A 20975-nucleotide genomic window follows, 5' to 3' on the forward strand; every position below is an offset into this window, starting at 1 on the left:
TTAATTGTCATTAAGAATACTCCAGTTGGAATTAATTATGTTTTTTATTTTATTACTAATGCCTGAAAACTGGCTCACAAACACTATTTTTTGGATTTCGTTCTTCTCTTGTCGCTTTTTATTTGTGTCTGTAAACATGCTATCGCGATCGTAGAAACTGGTGCGTTTAAAAGAATGATTTATTAATTTCTTTGGATGGCCTCTGTATTTTAGTTTTGTTTTAAGATTCTCTGAGTGCTTATAAAAGTCTTCCACCGAAGAACAGATCCTTCGGAGCCGAAGGAACTGCCCGAAGGGGATATTGTCTTTTGGGCTCTAGGGTGGTAACTGGTGAAATGCAATAAGGTATTCTTATCAGTAGGTTTCATGAAGAGCTCTACTACTAAGCTGCCACCGGCATCCTTGATGCTGAGATCTAAAACAAACTTAAGGATTCCTTACTGTACTGGGCTGTGAACTTTAGGTTCATGTGCCTAAATTTAGCCATACTAAAAATTCCCCTAGAAGTTCTACTGGTCCATCCCAAATAAATAACCCCCCCCCTGGTTTACTTCTGAACGACGGAATGCTGTGGGGCGCTGGGAGAGCTGCCCTCCAACTTCATTTCAGTGATCTGTTGCGGATGGGAAGGGCTGCCCTGGCGCTTCCCCCTTTCTCTGAGACCTGGAGGGCAGTTGAACACAGGAAGAGCTTACCCAATCCTCCATTAGCTCTTCCCCCAAGAACCAGGTATTGGCTAGCGGATAGGACATCACTTTTTTCTTCTGCTGCCCTTTGCCTCAAGTCCTTTCTAAAGCCATGATAAGTAAGGCAGCTATCTTCACTATTTAATAGTTGAGAGGCCGTCCTGGGTCAGTCATGCCGCACTAAGGCACAGGTTGGCTACTTCAAGTCCTGTCTGTGTCAGAAAGTGTGGGATGTCCACTCGAGCACCCCTAGGCACAACTTGAGTGCTATCCAACTGACTGGTACATAGTTCTAACCCTCTGCTGAATATAACCACCATGGCACAACCTTCTACTCGTTCCCCTGAGGGCTTGACTAGGGTAGGCACTAATGCCTGCAAGATTATCTACCCTCTAAACCTCTCGAAGAAGGTAGCTTAAACATTTAAACACAATCTACTCGAACGCCACCCTGAAACCCTCATCACTGATACCTACATTTGTGCTTCCAAGGGCATAGTGGTGACAGACCTTATCTTCTACACTACCGGAAGAGCCCAATGGAGAAGAGTTTTTACTGATTCGCTTCGCTACAAATCTCTATGCAAAACCCCTCACGGTTTCCGTATGAACATAACGCCGTCTCGTTTACTCAATGCGGAACGGACCATCTCACTCTACAATAATGGCAACATCCTTATTCACGCCTCAGACAAATACTTAGATAGGTTTGACAGTATTTCTACTTAGATTAAAACTTCTCTCAATAATCCCAATCCTGCCAATATAGGTGATCCCAGTCTAACAATCACGGCAAAACCTACCGCGTCCCTCCTCCAAATAACCTGAATAACAAACCCAAACTTTCCAGACCAAAATTTCTTAACCGCCCCACCACTACGGAACGGCCTGCTACTGTTCACTCGGAGGTCACTCCCGCCATCTCTTGCATGCTGTCCCGCTCCGATACCGCTAGCAACACGTTTGAGCTTAACGTTACCAGTAGCAACCCTTGCATTATATGCATCCCATCTCCTGCCTACAGTAACCTTATTTTGACTATGTCTCCTAGTCCTAATCCCAGTAACTCTAACATGACTACATCTCCTAGTACCAGTAACTCTATTCGGATTGCCTCTCCTGCCCTACACACAACTTTAACTCCCAGCACCCTTCCTTTGAATCCTGTATGTCTGCCTGCCTCCTCTAACTCTGCACGTCCTCCCTACTCCTCTTCCACTTCACCTCTGACACTGGACACTACATCTGGGCCCGCGCTTACTATGAACCCTCCTCGAACTCACTCAGCATATATGCAAACAAAAAGCTATTCAAATCCTACCCACACCTGAGGTTTGAGCTACCTAAGCCCTAAGTGGTGGATTGGAAAGGTCCTCGGAGATTAACCCCAGTAACCCACGCTGGCCCTCTTGCCTTATTCCCCACCCCCATGATAGACCCCTTAGACTCCAGCCTCAGATGTCTGAGGAATACACGCTTGCTCTCTCACTTTCATATGATGACTTTGAGGACCCCAATAGAATCATACCTGATCTCTTCTGATCCAGATAGAGAACCTACTGTTAACTTTAGATCCATGAATAAGGACAACTTAATTCAGATCGCCACGTCGCACTGAGTTGAAGTAACTACCAACTCTCATATCAAAACGATGCTGCACTGCAGATCAGCAGTGAAAGACCCAGCGGATATTTCCGAACTCATCCTTTAACTAGATTTAGATCTCCTGATTCTTACGGGAACATGGCTTAATGACTCCTCCTCCCCTATATTTGACATCCTAATTCCTCCTGGCCATGACCTTATCAGATGCGATAGATCTATTCAATCTGGGCGGGGGCATTGCCTGCATCCATCGCTCTAGCCTCGTACTGAAGCAGACCCATAATAATAAGATGTCCTCATGTGAGGTCCTGGTCACTGAAATCTGGAATAAGGGCAAGATAATCTGTTTGCTTCACTCAAACTATCATACCCCCGGGGTTAACCTTCACTATGTAGAGCAACTGATGGAATCCATCTCTGCTAGCTCGGCCCTCCACCCCACCCATATCTATCTAGGGGACTTCAACCTTCACTGGAGTGACACGGATGATAAACTAGTTTGCTCTCTTAAGTCATTCCTCTCTGACCTGAACTATATACAGGCTTACAACAGACCCACTCACTCCAAGGGCGCTACCCTCAACCTTATTATAGCTAGAGACCACATCATTCAACTAGATGACATATTACCATGCAATTGGTGTGATCATCCCCAAATCTACTTTGACATCCTGGAAAAGGTATTGCTCAGACAAGGTCAACCACTCAAAAACAAGCAACTGTCTCGTAACCTGAGAGATATCAACATGCCTAACCTCACAAACTTGCGCAAGAAGCTTCTAGAACCTCCTACTAACATGAATAATTTGGAAGAGTTGACAGCTCACTACGTCAACACCATGACAAACATCCTAGACTCTTCAGCCCCAAAGCAACTCAAATGGTGCCCTCAACGATGAAAGACACAATTTAAGGCTCTCTGAGAGACGGTGGAGAAATTCCCCCTCCACCCCTAATCTCAATCAGTTAAGGCAGAAGAGAAGCTCTTATAACAAACACATTCGCTTTGCTAAATCAGGTCATTTCAGAGCGCAGCTTGACAGCTCCTAAAAACGTCCAAAGAAACTGTTTGATATCATCAAACAACAGGCCAATCCTACTCCTGCCATCAAAACCCTATGTCCAAGTGAAGAAGACTTCTCAGCGCACTTTTCGGCAAAGTCTAGGAATATTGATTGGGAACTGCAACGTGCCGCCGCTAAACTGCTGTCGATGAGCTCCCTGGGTGTGACAGTACCGGCAGCAGTGAGTGCTCCGCCTTAATCTACAGAGTACACACCCAAAAACAATGCTTGCTGGAACACCTTCATAATCCCTGATTTGGAGGAGATAACACACTCAATGGCATCTCTTAAGCCATCCAACCATTTCAGTGACCCACTCCCCGCTATGCTGCTCAAAGACCTCAACCCGGCCATTCTGCCTCTCTGTTCCAAGATCATCCAACAATCTCTCTTACAGGAGAGGATTCCGGACTGCCTTAAAATGGGGCAAGTAACACCTATCCCCAAGAAGCTCAATGCAGACCTAACTGATCCCAATAACTACCGGCCGATCACCATAATCATATTTTTAACGAAGTTGCTTGAGAAGTGCTTTCACACTCAGCTATGCAACCATATCGAGAAATATCAGCTGCTAGACCGACGTCAGTCAGGCTTTAGACCAGGTCATAGCACAGAAACTGCCCTTATGCACATTGTGGATGACGCCTTGAAAGCTCTGGACCAAAACACGCCTTGTCTTCTAATTCTTCTAGACTTGTCCTCTGCTTTTGACACTATCAAACAAGATAACTTGATTAACCTTCTGCAATATAGGATGGGGCTATCTGGCCCTGTCTTAAACTGGTTCTCCTCCTTCCTGCACAATCGAACGAAGAGGATCAAAGTCAACCAATCTTTGGCTGCAAGCACCACTTTTACTATCGGGGTACCCCGGGGTCTGCTCTCTCGCCCACACTCTTCAATTTCCTCATGAAACCGCTAACTGCTATTTTGAACGGGTCACACATTCAATTCCATATGTACGTAGACGACACGCAACTGTATTTGAAGATTTCCTTTCCAGATGACATTAAAACTCTTAATGAAGCGCTCCAAAAAACTCAACAATGGCTAACACATAACCATTTTTTACTAAATGCACCCAAAACAGAATTTCTCCTGATTACGCCCCACAAACAAGAGACCCCAACGCAAAACTGGATCAAAGATATCTCCTCACTCAACTGCTCCCCACAGGTGGTGGACTCCGCTTGCTCTTTAGGTATCACTCTTGACACATTTCTAAACATGCAAGGACACATCAGGGCTATTACTAAGAGTGCGAACCATCAGCCCAACACTCTCAGGACAATCAAACCTTTCCTACCGCCTGAGGACGTCCAATCAGCAGTCCAATCACTTGTTATCAAGCGAGTTAAATATGGCTTGGTAACCCTAGTAGGGCTTCCTAAAGCAAGGTTAGCGCCACCAAAAGCTACTCTGCCAGACTAATCACAGGCTCCAGAAAGCATGATCATATTACACCTGACCTAGTTCAACTTAACTGGCTTCCCATTTAAGCAAGGATCCGCTTCAAGATTGCTTGTCTAGCACATAAAGCTATTCACCGCAATAGCCCTGTTTACCTGGCAAAGAAACTCGAGCTCTCTGGTTCCAGTCGAATCTTAAGAAGCTTGAATACCCTACTCCTGAAACCACCCAAATTCAACAAAAAAATAACCTACAATCGCACCTTCTCAGGGCTGGCGCCAAGAATCTGGAATGCCCTTCCGACGGAAATCAGAACCAACCCCTCAATTGCTTCTTTTAAGAAACAAGTCAAATGGCTACTTTTGGAAGAACTTCAACAGCCTTTATGTTCTTGTGATAATCACTTCCCTCGAGTGCTTGACATCTTTTTTACTTTGTGTATTGAAATGTATGCCTGACAATCTTACTTTCTAATATGGTTTAAATTTGTCCTCTATTTGAAATGTACTGCATCGTTCTTGGTGTGTGGTGCTCTGCTTAAACTGCACAGCCTCTTCTAGTAGGGCCTTCCCCTGGTGCTTCCTATGCTACCTTTGTTGTATTGTAAATTTACTGTCGCCCCATGGCAATGCTAATTGTCCTCTCTGTGCAGCCCTCTGATACCCGTTCTGGGTCTTGTTCGCTCTTTATAAAACCTTTCAAATAAATAAATCTATAAATATGTACCATTTAAACACATTTTGAAAAATGGTACAGTTTCATTGAGGATATGTTTTTCCTCAAATTGACCCACATAGAGGCATGCCAGACTAGGGACACAAGTGGCCCCCATGCTGGTCCCTTTGCGTTGAAGGTATAGACTATCTTTGAAAAATAACATATTGTGTTTTAGAACTAATCTTGTGAATTCAATTATACATTCTGCATTTGCCCCTCTGCATTCTGCAGGCTCCAGGATGTTCTTGATGACGGCTATAGTGTCATCATGGGGTATATTCGTATAAAGGGCCTCGATATCAAGGATTACCAGTAATTGCGATTGAATATTAAAACTGGAACCCTCAATAATACTGATCATATGTGCTGAATCTTTTATATATGATTTTTGTGTCTGCACTAGGGGTTTAAGGAAGTTGTCAATGTATTTGCTTAATGGTTCTAATGGCGAACCAATGCAGCTTACAATGGGTCTTAAGGGGGGATTTTCTTAATTATTATGGATCTTAGGAAGACCATATATTGCCGGTAAAATGGCCTTATCGTTGGTCAGAACTTTTTATTCGCTATCTATTATCCAATCATTCTCCTATGCAATAGATAGAAGAGCAGCAATTTCTGTTCTAAGTGCGGTCCATCTCTCCATGGGCACCTTTAAATAATGTTCCTCCACATTCAAAAGATCCATAATCCTGTGTTCATAGTATGAGGTATCAAAAATGACCACTCCTCCCCCTTTATCAGCAGGCTTTCTAGTGATACTTAAGTCATTTTTGAGGGATGTAATAGCTTTCCTATGTAATTTATTCATGATATTAGTCATTGGTGATGGATTGTCCCAGATATTTCGTATTTTAGACTCCACTATTTGTTCAAATATGTTGATATTTCTACTCACCTGGCTTATATTGGGGGTAAAGGTAGACTTGGGTCTTAAACCAGAGATGATATTATCCTCAGTGTATTCTTTGTTTTAAAAAAAAAAGTTTTAGTCTAATTTTACGAAAAAAGGATTTACGATCCTTTTTCAACATAAATTTGTTAACGTATGTTGTTGGTGCAAAACTAAATCCTTTCTCTAAAACATCCAATTCAATTTTGTTTAATGGTCTACCAGACAGATTAATAATGGGAAATGTTTTCACCACCAATACTTCTGATACCTTGTTTGAAGGAATTCTTCCTGGGGGGATTCCTCATGTATTGTCCTCTCCCATAATTTCGATTTGTTCTGATTCCCCTTCTTGGGCATTGATCTAAAAAAGAGGAAGAGTATGAAGCAGAGGGGCCAGGACCGTATTCCTGGTTTGGATAATTCATGCCGTGATCTGATCTCATTGTTCCCTCATCTTCACTGCTCGAGCCAGAGGTCTTTGAAAAAAGTGATCCGTTTTCTTCCGCCTCTTGTATATGTGGGTCTCTGTGAGTGGGGTGGGGTGTTCTCTTTTTTGTTGATAATAGTCTTTTCCTAAGTAAGGATAATTTAGTTCTATGCTATACTTATTAACATCCTTTCATAGTTTTTTAGTCTTTTTATTGATAAAATAATCCATATATCCCTCTCCTTCGGTATTAAGTTCTTCTAATTTCTTTTTTGCCTCATCTAAGTCTGTGTTGTTTTATATTTCTATTTCTTGTTTTTCTAAAATAATGATTTCCTGGGCAGTTTCAATGATGAGCAGGATTCAGTCCCTGCTACGCATATTAGCAATTTATATGCGTAGCAGGGACTGAATACGGTTGAATGCGGTAAAAATTAACCCTTTGTGAGTTGTAATCCAAGAGAAATCTTTATTCATACATTTACTGTACATGGTACCCCATCTTTTGGATGGTAGAGCCACTCCTTCTCTTTTTTAAGCTAAAGGCTGCCCAACCACACTACCCCCTAATAGTGCATTTTGGCATTGTATGGATCCGCTGTCCACTAGTAAGGCAACCCTTAGTCTCTTTACAATGTATATCGTTTTTTGATCTATCACACACACAAAGAGCCAGCTTCCTACTTTCATGGTTGAGAAAAAGCCAGAAAAGCTGGTGTTGGTTGCGTCTGTTGTGTTGGCTAAGGTGACAGAAAATGATTTGATTGGGCTTTTTGAACCCTCTATAATATTCCCCTGTTATGTAATGCACCACGAGGATCTGAAATATTTGACTACGTGGTGACCCATGTAAACTTGTACTATCTATCAAACTGAGTGCCCATAACCTTAATGTAAGACTTCCTTCTGAGAAAAGTGGCTACTTCCTTTTTCCTCATGTGGGCCATGGTCATACCATCATCCTCTTTTTCCTGATACTTGACGTGTAGGTGTGTTGGACTGGTGCCCTGTGATTCCACTACTGCATCTAGGACCTTCATTGACAGGTGTGGGTAAGCTTTACTGGAAGACCAGTCACGAGCAAACAAGACAGACACCTCTCTCTTAGCTGAAGTTATGGTTGAATAAGGACATTCTTCAAGTTGTGTTGTCAATGGTGTGGACATGGGCATTATGTACAGTGGCATTGACAAGGACTTTGATGACAGAGGAATCAGTGAGGAGGGCTTGGTTGCTGAAGGTTGAATCATCAGGTGCAGTCAATGGAGGATGGGTTGTTGAAGGTAGACCTCTTATCAGTTGTGCAACAATAGTACTGAGCATCGACTCAGGCATTGTAGTTAGTGACTTATATATGGATGTGGCACTGGAGACTGCAGCTTTTTTTCTTCAATAGTTGTATTGATTGCTCTTAACAAAGTGCAGGTGTCTCAAAATACAGTGTTTGAGGCATGTGTGCTGTAGATACACATGCTTTGCATACTTCTGCCATCTACTGTTGGGTCACTGCTGCCATCTAGTATTGGGTCCGTATGTTTGCAAGTTGTTTTTCTCCAAAGAAGTCTTTCCCAGTCATGAGGTAAGGTGACTTCTCCTTTCGATAATTATGCGCATGGGCATCGACTCCATTGTTAGATTGTTTTCTTTTCTCTATTGGGTTCGGACGTGTATTGCTGCGCTCCAGTTCGAAACCGTTCTTCAGGGTCACCTCTGTGCGCAATCCACTGTACCCTTGTCAGTATTGTTATTGTAAGCATTTCCCTCCGTCCGCCTATCCATTCGATCAGGAAAGTCTCTAATTAGCCACGTCAGTCCAGCTTGCTGCAGATGGAACAGACTCCGTTTCAATTTTCTCGGTGCCACTCCAAGACAGGAAATGCAGCGCGAAAGCACTTAATATACTCCGGATATCTTCGGAGAAGTATCCGATCACGAAGCAACAACTGCAGAAAAAGAAGAGGCCTTCTCGATCGCAGAATCGGATTCTGACCTAGAGATCGTATTGCAGTCCGAAAACATTCCAGCGGGACAGGGTGTCGTGAGTACACAAACCCGTACCCCATAAATTATCTTCCTCCAGACATAAGCCTTTGGCACCACACCTGCCTTCGGGCCTTTGTCAAAAGACACACAATTGATGGACGGAATGCAGAACAAATCAAAACATTCACCCCCAGTCAAGAGATCTGGGTTAAATCCATCATTCTTTTGCTCCCGATGCCACCCCAGTTCAGACATGGCCATATGCAAATCAGTCTTGACCCTGTGCCTCCTGGGAATAGTCCAGCCCGAACTACCAAGCCAGGTCCTCCCAGGACCGGAAAACAGCATCCTAGGACCGGTTTCGGGGTTTCACCCCTCTTCATCCAGGATAGCTTGATTCCAGTGGCACAGTGAGCCCAGGACCCTCGTCTGGGCATACCTGGCGCACTTAGGGCGAGAAAGCAAAAGACACACAATTGATGGACGGAATGCAGAACAAATCAAAACATTCACCCCAGTCAAGAGATCTGGGTTAAATCCATCATTCTTTTGCTCACCATGCCACCCCAGTTTAGACCTGGACATATGCAAATCAGTCTTGACCCTTTGCCTCATGGGAACGGTCCAGTCCCAACTGCCAAGCCAGGTCCACCCTGGACCAGAAACAAACATCCTAGGACCGATTTCGTGGTTTTACCCCTATTCAGACAGGATAGCTTGATTCCAGTGGCACAGTGAGCCCAGGACCCACGTCTGGGCATATCTGTTATGAAAGACAGATTAGACCTGAAACAGAAAAAGCTATACATGAATCCAGATACTGGACACATTTTAGCTAAAACTCCTTCCAAAAGGAAAGTCAGTTCAGAGGACACTGGATATAAGATTCATCTTAAAAAGAAGAAGGACATTGCTACAAGTCCTATCCATCCTACTTTGCCATCTCCTCCACCATCTTCATCTTTACCACAACTGCCAGACTCGGATCAACTACACATAACACCTCCGGGATCTCCTCATACACAGCCTGATTTTGGAGATAATGATGATGACAATGTCCCTTTGCCAACAGATCCATGGGATGAATATAATATTGATCCACCCATGGATAATGATCCAGATCTATACCCTGCAAAGCCATCACCTCCAGAAGATAATGTCTCTTGTCTAGTTGGCTGGTTTCCAGGGCAGCAGCATATCAAGGAGTTTCACTGCACAAAGAGGCTTTGGATGAAGACATCTTATTTGAGACACTATGGCCTTCACATACAGCTAGTCAGAGTGTTAGTTTGTTATGAGACATGCAGATGAGATTATTAAGGACTCTGTGTCTGTATTTTAACACCCAGGGTTGATAAGAAATACAAACCTTCACCCTCACCCTCAGATCCTGTCTTTATTAATGGACACCTCCCTTTAGACTCACTGGTGATTGTAAGAGAGAGAACTCACAGACCTCTGGGGATGCACCTCCCCCCCAGATAAAGAGTCCAAATTAGTTGATGCATCTGGTAAAAGAGTTGCTGCTCAAGCCGCTAACCACTGGCTCATTGCCAAGGTTCCATGTTTAAATATCATCAACAAAAATATAGTTTACAAAAATATCGATGTAAAAATATCGATTACAAAAATATCGACTCCCTATACTTAAACAGGTAAGTACAATAATATCGATATAAAAAATATAGATTTAAAAAATATCGACTTTAAAAAATAATATAACTTAAATTAAATAATTAAATAATATTATTATTATTAACCAAATACATTAAATTACATTTATATTTTAACTATTTATAACAAATAAACTTAATTTAATTAATATAAACACAATAAATGTGTACATATACATATATTTTCTTAAATACATTTTATTATTATCTTTATTTAATTTATAAACTTTAATAATTATATAGAAATAACATAAACACATATATAAAACATTTTGAATAAAATAAAATATTCTATATTTAATTAACACATTAAAGTATTAAAAAATAATAATACATACTTTTAATAACAAAATAAAAACATTAGTAGTTAAAACATTTGATAGCGAAGCGGTGAATATTACTATTCCCACTCCAGTGAGTGCAACAGTAGGGAAAGCGCTGGATAGCGTAGGGGTAAAAATTACTATTCCCACTCCACAGGGTGCAACAGTAGGGAAAGCGTTGGATAGCGTAGGGGTAAAAATTACTATCCCCACTCCAAAGGGTGCAACAGTAGGGAAAGCGTTGGATAACGTAGGGGTAAAAATTACTATTCCCACTCCAGAGAGTGCAACAGTAGGTAAAGCGTTGGATAGCATAGGGGTAAAAATTACTATTCCCACTCCAGTGAGTGCAACAGTAGGGAAAGCGCTGGATAGCGTAGGGGTTAAAATTACTATTCCCACTCCAAAGGGTGCAACAGTAAGGAAAGCGCTGGATAGCGTAGGGGTAAAAATGACTATTCCCACTCCAGAGAGTGCAACAGTAGGGAAAGTGTTGGATAGCGTAGGGGTAAAAATTACTACTCCCAATCCAGTGAGTGCAACAGTAGGGAAAGCGCTGGATAGCGTAGGGATACAAATTACTATTCCCACTCCAGAGAGTGCAAAAGTAGGCAAAGTGTTGGATAGCGTAGGGGTAAAAATTACTACTCCCAATTCAGTGAGTGCAACAGTAGGGAAAGCGCTGGATAGCGTAGGGGTAAAAATTAATATTCCAACTCCAAAGGGTGCAACAGTAGGGAAAGCGTTGGATAGCGTAGGGGTAAAAATTACTATTCCCATTCCAAAGGGTGCAACAGTAGGGAAAGCGTTGGATAACGTAGGGGGAAAAATTTCTATTCCCACTCCAGAGAGTGCAACAGTAGGTAAAGCGTTGGATAACGTAGGGATAAAAATTACTATTCCCACTCCAGTGAGTGCAACAGTAGGGAAAGCGTTGGATAGCGTAGGGGTAAAAATTACTATTCCCACTCCAGTGAGTGCAACAGTAGGGAAAGCGCTGGATAGCGTAGGGGTAAAAATTACTATTCCCACTCCAGTGAGTACAATAGTAGGGAAAGCGCTGGAACCCAAAACAATAAAAAAAAAACTATCAAAATGTTTATTAAATGTAATTTCCAATATAAACATAATTAATATATAGATTTAAATGTATTATTATTAACAAACATAATAAAAAATTATTAATTACACATTATTTTACACTATAATATCCACCACACACACCTAAAATTAATTACACAATTACATTTATTAATTACTAATTAATTAATGATAATTAATGTTTTTTGTTATTAATTAATTAATTAATTACCAGGTTTCACACCATATACACTTATAAACACCACAACACAAACCTATAATAATTACACATTTACAATTAATAATTACTAATTAATTAATGGTAATTATTTTAAAAAGTATTTAATAATTAATCAATAAATAATTAATTACTCACCACCCTTCACACCATTTACACAGATAAACTCCACAACACACACCTAAAAGTAATTAAACAATTAACATAATTAATTATTAATTCACTAATTAAAATTAATTAACAACTAAGTATTAAACAATTATTAATAAATGAACACATTAATTAATCAATTAATTTTATATAATTAAATTACTTCCCACCCTATTCCCCTATAAACCCACAACCCGCTACGGAACTAATAACACAAAATTCAACATAAAATACATTAATAACTAATACAATTCCAAAACCTATAATAAAATGACAAACAATTCTCTTCAAAAACACTAAAATACATAACATTATTAATAAATCGATATTTTTGTAAACTATATTTTTGTAAACGATATTTATTACGACTATAATATTGTTATCGTTATTACTTACCTATCAGTCGATATTCTGGTCAAACTATATTTTTGTTGTCGATATTTCTTCCTCTCGATATTTCTGCGGAGATATTTATGTAAAACGATATTTCTCCGTCGATATTCCTACTCTGCACCCATTGCCAATACTCAAGGCCTGCTAGCTAGGTATTACAGGACACACTGGGACGAGATGGAAAGGTTACTTCTATACCTCCCAGAAGAGCACAAGAAAAAGGCGCAAGAGCTAGTCCAAGAAGGAAAACTTATATCTAATTCTTCTATTATATATGCTCTTGATGCTGCTAGCACTGCAGCGAGAGAAGTTAACACCAGCATTCACTTACGTCAACAGGCCTGGCTTAGGATTTCAGGGTTTGAACCGGGAGTCCAGCAGTCTATTTTAAGCAACATCTATTGGGACCTCTAGAGGATGAGGCTTTAGAAAAGATGAAAAAAGATGAAAAAAGACAGATATGGAAAAAACCATGGGAGCGCTTCAGTCTCCATCAAGCAGAGGCTCCTTTTGCCGCTCATTTCATAGGTGAGGGTCCAAAAATACAGCCTCAGACCCTAACGCTTTCTCATATAAGTTCAACATGCAACCCTCTTCTTCTAGAGGCTTCTATAGAGGAGGGTATAGAGGAAACAATTTTAAGGGTAGGCGTAAGAGCACGCCAAGGTGTAACTCCCCTTCCCCCAATAAACAGTGACTTGCCTGCACTTCCCCCGATCATTCAACACCTGGTGGGGGAAGCCTTCAAAACTTTCTCCTCATTTGGCAATCAATAACATCAGACAAATGACGATTTGTCGGACATTATCTGGCATGGTTATTGCCTGGAGCTCACCACCAACCCTCCCAATATTCTACCTCACACTCACAAACTCTTGTCAGAGTACCTACAGTTCCTCAAAAAAGAGGTGCAAAAGCTCTTTAAACAAAAGGAGCCATAGAACCAATTCCATTACAGTACTAAGGTTCAGGGATGTGCTCTCTGTATTTTCTGATCCCCAAAAAGGACGGCTCCTTAAGACCAATTTTGGATCTAAGGATGTTAAATGTGTACATACTGTCAGAACATTTCCACATGTTTGCTTCACTAGGGTCTTCCGCTGCTACAACAAAATGATTTTATGTCTACACTCGACTTAAAAGACAGATACTTTCACATTCCGGTTCACCCAGCACATCGCAAATATCTCAGATTTGTGATAGCAGGAAAACATGATCAATTACTTTTGCTAGGAGTAACCACTCCCCCCAGAGTGTTCACAAAATGTCCAGCAGTAGTAGCAGCACATCTCAGAAGACAATAGATTAATGTCTTCCCATACCTAGACAACTGGCTCATCAAAGCTAGCACACACCAAAAGTGTTTACAACACTCTCAGACTTTATTAGACTACATTAGACCTACTCCACCAATTGGGTTTCACGGTCAATACACAGAATTCTCATCTACAGCCTTCACAAATGCCTTCCAATCTGGGAGCGACCCTAAATGCCTGCACTGCTCTAGCCTCTCCCTGTCACGATTCGCTCCCTGTACTCTCGTGCCCACCACCAGCGGGCCGAATTGTGGGGCTTTCCAGTGTTCTAATATGCCTCCAGACACTCACCTGTATGCATATCCTGACTTCCAGGCATTTGGATACTTATTGGGAATTGACATCCATTCCCAATCCATGCCGGGTTTTGTGAAAGCCAGCCTGCTTATACATGAAGCCAGCCTATTCATGCCTGAAACTCCATTACCCAGAATTCCCTGTTCACTGCTTTGTCTCCACCCCTGCAGGCCAAGGATGGGTGGAGGAATTCAGCTCACCTGTGGCTGGTTGCTGCTAGCCTGCTCACACCTGATGCATATGATTACTGTGAGCTCTTTTAAGCCCCAGCTCCCTTCAGGCAAAGGTTGGTCATTGTAGCTGTTTACCAGTGAGACCGATCCTTGTTTCCAGTGCTCCCTGAGCTTTTGCTATTCTTGTTTCCAGAATTCTTGAGCTTTAGTTATGCCTTGTTCCTGACCTGCTGCTGTTTTCCTTGTTCCTGAATTAGCACTGCCTGCAGTGCTACCTTGACCCCAGAGCCTTAGTATTCCTTGTTCCTGAACTGCAACAGTTTCCCTTCTCCTGAATTAGCACTGCTTGCAGTGCTACCTTGTTTCCTGAGTTCCTGAGCTATAGCTATTCCTTGTACCTGAATTAGCACTGCCTGCAGTGCTCTGGTTTCCCGAGTTCCTGAGCTATAGCTATTCCTTGTACCTGAATTAGCACTGCCTGCAGTGCTCTGGTTTCCTGAGTTCCTGAGCTATAGTTATTCTGTGTTCCTGTTCCTGGGATTCAGCTATTTCCTTGTTCTTGGTTTGCAGTGCTCTCTTGACTCCTTGTTTCCTGAGCTATAGCTATGTCCTGTTTCCTGAACTAGCCCTGCCTGTAGTGCTACCTTGACTCCTAAGCTTTAGTAATTCCCTGTTCCTGAAACTAGCCCTGCCTGCAGTGCTACCATGACTCCTGAGCTCTAGTAATTTCCCTGTTCCTGAACTAGCACTGCCTGCAGTGCTACCTTGACTCCTGAAGCTTTGGTAGTTCCTGTTCCTGAACCAGCACTGCCTGTAGTGCTGCCTTGACTCCTGAGCCTTAGCTCACTTCTTGTTCCTGCCCCAATACTGCCTTCTGTGCTTCTTCGTTTTCTTGATTCCTTAACCTGCACTATTCTAGTATATAATTGTAGCCTCCCTTTCTGTATATCCGTTTCCAGTCCCTGCCTTGCTTCCCATTTCCTTGGTTCCCAGTTCTAGTTTGCTGCCTTTCTATTCTGCTGTCTTACTTCTGTTACCTTGTATGTTTGTTACTTGCTTTCTGCCAAGTGTGCCCTGTCATTTCCTTCCTTTCCTGTTAAGCACTTCTCCTTGCTAGCTCCTTGTCTATTGTGCTTGTGTTTAGTTCTACCCCTTTGCTGTTACTGTCTTGCGCGCTCCTGTTTGATCGCCAGGATCCGTGGACTCAGCTGACTACCTAGGTGGTGTTTCTTGTTCACTGTGAGTTTTGTCTTTGAGTTACATTTATAACATCACTATAGGTATAAGCTCCACAGACCCTGCCTTTGCATGTATATCCTACATGTGGGTATTTGCAGTCAGTATCTGTAACAGCAATTGCGGGTAAGAAACGTACTGAGCTTCAGTCTTACCATGTGGAGCTCCTGAGTGCTTTACCCCACACCCCCTTTATTGTTAATGTTGTATTATATATATGTCTTGCACGTCCGTCCTGGGTGTAGTTAGTCTGAATGCTAAATTGCCTTGTGAGTGTCCTTCCTTTCTGAGTCTTACCCATCTTGTTCACTTGTACAGGCTTCCCCTTTGGATACCTTTTTCTCCTCTGACTCCCTGTATGATCCTGGGCAGCACTGTACTCCTCCTCTCTGTGTACGTCTTCTACCCAGTTCCCAGTCCTTGTCCAAGTCCCTGACTGTGTTCCCCACATAGTCCCGGACAATCCCTGACACTCCTGATGCACCCAGAATGTAAAATATTCAAACTCTGCTACTACAGTTTCACACTCATCAATACTTAGCAGTGAGAACTTTCATGCAACTGTTAAGAATGATGGTTGGTTATCTCAACTTGCCACCACAGTGTATGACTATTCTTAAAGAAACAAGAAAGCTTACTACCAGATCGTGTTAGGCAGCAAAATGGAAAAGATTTTTTATATACTGTACCAACAACAATATTGATTGACTAGATGCCTTGATTCAAAATATCATTTGTTATCTTCTGGATTTGCAGCCTGCTGGTCTAGCATACACTTCCATTGGATTGCATCTTGCGGCAGTAGCCTCATATTTGCAAAACAGGCAACATCCATATTTGTTCAAAGTTCCAGTAAGTAAAGCCTTTATGGGGGTCTGAAAAGAGTATTATCACCCAGGGTACCTCCTGCATCAGTTTGGAATCTGAACATTGTGCTTACGCGGCTCATGGGCCCACCGTTTGAGCCATTACACAACTGTCCTCTACAGTTTCTTTCATGGAAAGTTGCCTTCCTCATTGTGATCACTTCATTGAGGAGAGTTGGTGAGCTACAAGCATTCACCTTAGAAGAACCCTTCTTTCAGCTTCATAAAGGCAGAATAGTTCTTCGTACCAACCCAAAGTTCCTTCCCAAACTCCTCTCTGCTTTTCATATCAAACAATCCGTGTTCTTTCCTCAACCTGATTCCACAGCAAAAAGAGCTCTTCATACTCGTCAGAAGAGCATTATTGTATTAAATTGAAAGAACAAAGGAATTTCGTAAAACAAAACAACTGTTTGTTGAATTTGCTACACCTCACGGTGGCAATCCACTTTCTAAATCTGGTATTGCAAGATGGATTGTTAAATGTATTCAAACCTGCTATGCTAAAGCTAAAAAACCTTTTTCTATACCTCCTAGAGCACATTCCACTCTTAAAATACAAGTGTCATTGGCCTTTTTAGGTAACATCCCTATAGCTGGCATTTGTAAAGCAGCAACATGGTCTACACCACACACATTTACCAAACACTACTGTGTGGATGTGTTAGCACGTCATCATGCCAATGTCGGGCAAGCAGTGCTAAAGAGACTTTTTCAAACAGCTGCAACATCTGCTGGTTAGCCACCGGTTTGGGAGAATACTACTATAAAGTCTATACAAAGCATGTGTATCTACAGCACACATGCCTCGAATGGATTATGCTACTTACCCAGTAAGCATCTGTTCTTGGCATGTAGAGCTGTAGATTCGCATGCACCCTCCCATCTCCACGGGTACCTGAAGTTGTTGCAGTTTTTCATTATTACATTACATACACATGGACATCTCTGTATTACACTCACTTACTCCATTCTCACACTTGCGGGAAAACATTTTAACAATGGAGTGGATGCCCATGCGCACTATCACCGAAAGGAAGAGTCACCTTACCTTGTGACTGGGAAAGACTTCTTCGAAGAATAACAACTTGCAAACATCCAGACCCAACACTAAATGACAGGAGTATGCAAAGCATGTGAATCTACAACTCTACATGCCAAGAACAGATGCTTACTGGGTAAGTAGCATCATCCTTAGTAGTAGCATTGTGTTGAAATTTTAGAGTCCTTCTTAGGAGGTTCTCCAGAAGTCTCACTCCTGTACCGAAGGAGATATTTTAGAATCTTTACCTCCTTGCAGGCTTTTGCACCTCAGGGCTGGTGCTCTCTGTGGACTGCTTGTCGGAGAAAGCTGGGTCACCACTTGCCTTTTTCTTTTGGGGCTACCTCAGAAGCCATGGTTCACAGTCATTCAGTATCTCAGATTTTTTTTTTTCAGCAGACGGGTGGAGTAGAAGCAATACATGCAGTACTTGTGAGGGTAATCAGAGCACAATCTTTTCTTTCTTCTCACAAGATTGGGATGGCCTGAAAAGAGCCTTCTATGGTGATTCATCCATATCAAAAACACAAAAATGTTTAATCTGGACAACAATCCATGGGCAACAAATCCCACAGAACAAGGGCCCAAGGAACTGGAATCCAAGAAAAAAAGTTGGAGAACACCCCTGATGTTGAGAAACTCTTAACAAAGCTCAGAAGAGACTCGCTTCCACACGATGTGTTACAGAAATCTGAATTATGTTACCTGTGGGGAAGTTGAGTCCGCAGAGCTGTCACCAAATTTGCCAAAGTTTTGGTATCTTAGAATAAGCTCATTGCACAACTAAGTTGAAGATTTCCTTTGCCCTTTTTAAAGGAAGCTGCTTTATTACTTCTATTTAATGGTTTAAATTTCTTTATTGTAGTTTTATTTATAACAAACAATATTCGCTTAGTGACCTGCAAGTGCAGGTTGCGGTGTTACATTTTGCGTAATATCCCCCTAACTCCCCCCGCCCTTCCCCAATCTTGACCCGGGCATCGAATAAGCAAAGGAGGCCTGCGTATTTAGGGCATGTGACCTCGTGAAACTCTGTTGTCAAGAGGTTTTGGAAGGGTTTCTTGAGCTTGGAGAATGCAGAGCTCTGATTCATTAGTGTGAGGGTGATTCGATTACTTCTATTTTAAAGCATTACAATGGGGTCTCTCTGCTTGCCAGCAAGAGATGGTTCAAGCATGTCATAGCAGATAGGTAAGTGCAGATTACAAAGAAAAATTACATTGAGCAGGTCAAGAAGAAAACAGGTGTAGGAAATATGTGTTCTACCTACATCAACTTTTCTACGCTTAAATACACTACCCAATAGGCAAGAAAGGACTATTTTGAACAGTATGGTAGTATGGGATGAGATTACTGCTTGTTTCTCTGGACATGATTAAGTGATTACTCTGTTATCTCCATTCTAGGAGCCTACATGTTGCAGAAGCTCATTGAAGAGACGGATAAGTTTGTGGTTTTTACAGAAGACGAATCTGGTGTTAGCGAACAGCTGTGCGGCATTGCAGCATGCCAGACCAAAGATATCTTCAACCGCAACTGGTTGATTGAGCTTGTGAACTGCCAGGTACAGTGATGGCCTTTGCCTTGGTGCTTGTATGGTTGATAAACTAAAAGCCTCTTTCTTCTACTGTCAATAACAACTACTACTTCTACACTCGTTCCTGTTGTCAGTTACTGTCCTTAGTCTTTTGCGGAGACCACTTTCATGGGCTCTCACTGCCTGCTCTTCTACACTGCCCCATGAATCTAAAATATTTGACCATCCCTTGAATCCAGTGAGTGCTTGTATATTAGATGCACACCCAGCACTCTCAGAGAAGTTGTTTCCCTTCAATGGTTTTTTTGTGTCTTCGCTGTCCCCGTTAGAGAGTAATGTTTTATTCTGGCACCTTTGTTCCTCTCTGTAGATGGTATTGCGTGGGGCAGAGACGGATGGCTGTGTAATTGTATCTGCTGCTAAGGCCCAGCTATTGCAGTGCCAGCATCATCCCTCCTGGTATGGTGACACGCTCAAGCAGAAGACCTCCTGGACCTGCCTGCTGGACAGCATGCAGTACTTTGCCACTACAGAATGCAACCCCACGGAGCGAGAAGATGGTCAGCTATGGCTGGAGGTCAGTGCTCTGGCAGGTTAGGGACACAGCTTGGTTAATTCTCTGCTGCCCTTTAATAAATTCTGTAGGAACATACACCATCTGTGGCAACTAAGTGTGATGTTCTTCCAACCTATCATCAGTCCCATCTGAGGGCTCCATAGTGCCAGCCTTTGAGATGGCCACACTATTATGAGGCTCCGGCAGCCAGAAGACACTGTCAAACATCATCCTGGAATACAAGGCTCTATCAGATGCCCTGGACCATGACTCCTCCACCTTTATTACAGTTCGGGACATTGTCTAGTAGCTGAAGGCAGCCGGGGAAACAAATTAGGAACTTGGAACGGTAAACGTCAAAGGAAGGTGCTTGCCTTTCAAAATGGCAGTGTGCAGCATTAGTTACTATAACATTGTGCAGAATCAGTGCTTTGGAAGAATTATCTGTCGAAGAACCATACATGCACATACTTAAGAATACTTGTCTTGGACAGGTGTGCTCAGAGATCAACACCTAACCTAATATTTTCTTTTGAATATGGGCAAGTGGTAATGACCATGTAAAAATGGCAGAAACACACACCAGTGCATTTGTAATGTACTGTTTTTGATACCAGTCAGTAACTGCAGACAATAATTTTTTTTTAACTATACCGGAGACTCCTTGATGACATTCATAACAAATTACAAGGAAGACCACAAACTGAGCCAAACCAGCCATATGGAGTACCCTGCGCGCGAAGTCTCATAGTCGTTAAGGAAGTATTCCCTTTTACAGCTATAGCCTACACGTTGGCAGCGAAACTCCGGTGATGTGGCTTCAGCCATTATCAGTGATGTATATGCTTATATCATGTCAGGGCAATCTGTCCCTCCAGGAACGTTCGTTGGTTGACTGACTAAGGAAGAAAGCTACGGCAATACATTTTGCTTGCTATCCACTTACTTTGTAGCATTTATGCTAGCTCTAGCTACACTTTTAAGATGTTCGTGGCTAATGCAGCATGTTTTTTTTTATTGAACACGTGCAATAGCTAAGCTAAGTCAACCCTACCATGGTCTCTATTTGGGCAAACAAAAACCCTCCTTATTACTATAGGGTAGTCAGACTCACCCATTTTTTAAAATTGATAATAGTTTTGCCTTTTCATACTAATGAAGCCATTGAATTACCAGTGTTCTACTCTAACACACAACGTGGAGTAAAAAGAGCATTTACAAAATCTAGATATAAAATTAGTTTTAATCTATTTTATAGCCTTGAACCTATCAGAAAAACGAAACAGTTGTTTGTGGCTTTCTCAA

The 20975-nt window shown here is 42.0% G+C and overlaps 1 protein-coding gene across 1 annotated transcript in view; it reads left to right on the plus strand.

The window, feature by feature from the left end:
• The window catches only part of BLTP2 (bridge-like lipid transfer protein family member 2), a 748021-nt gene that overhangs the window by 469118 nt on the left and 257928 nt on the right, over positions 1-20975 (plus strand). Inside the window, exons 25-26 of the mRNA XM_078680109.1 lie at positions 18984-19141; positions 19485-19691. Coding sequence (XP_078536235.1) covers positions 18984-19141; positions 19485-19691 — 365 coding nt within the window. The remainder of the gene's footprint in view (positions 1-18983; positions 19142-19484; positions 19692-20975) is intronic.

This window comes from Lissotriton helveticus, chromosome 3_1 (assembly GCF_964261635.1).
Source record: "Lissotriton helveticus chromosome 3_1, aLisHel1.1, whole genome shotgun sequence".
In the NCBI taxonomy this organism is placed as follows: domain Eukaryota; kingdom Metazoa; phylum Chordata; class Amphibia; order Caudata; family Salamandridae; genus Lissotriton; species Lissotriton helveticus.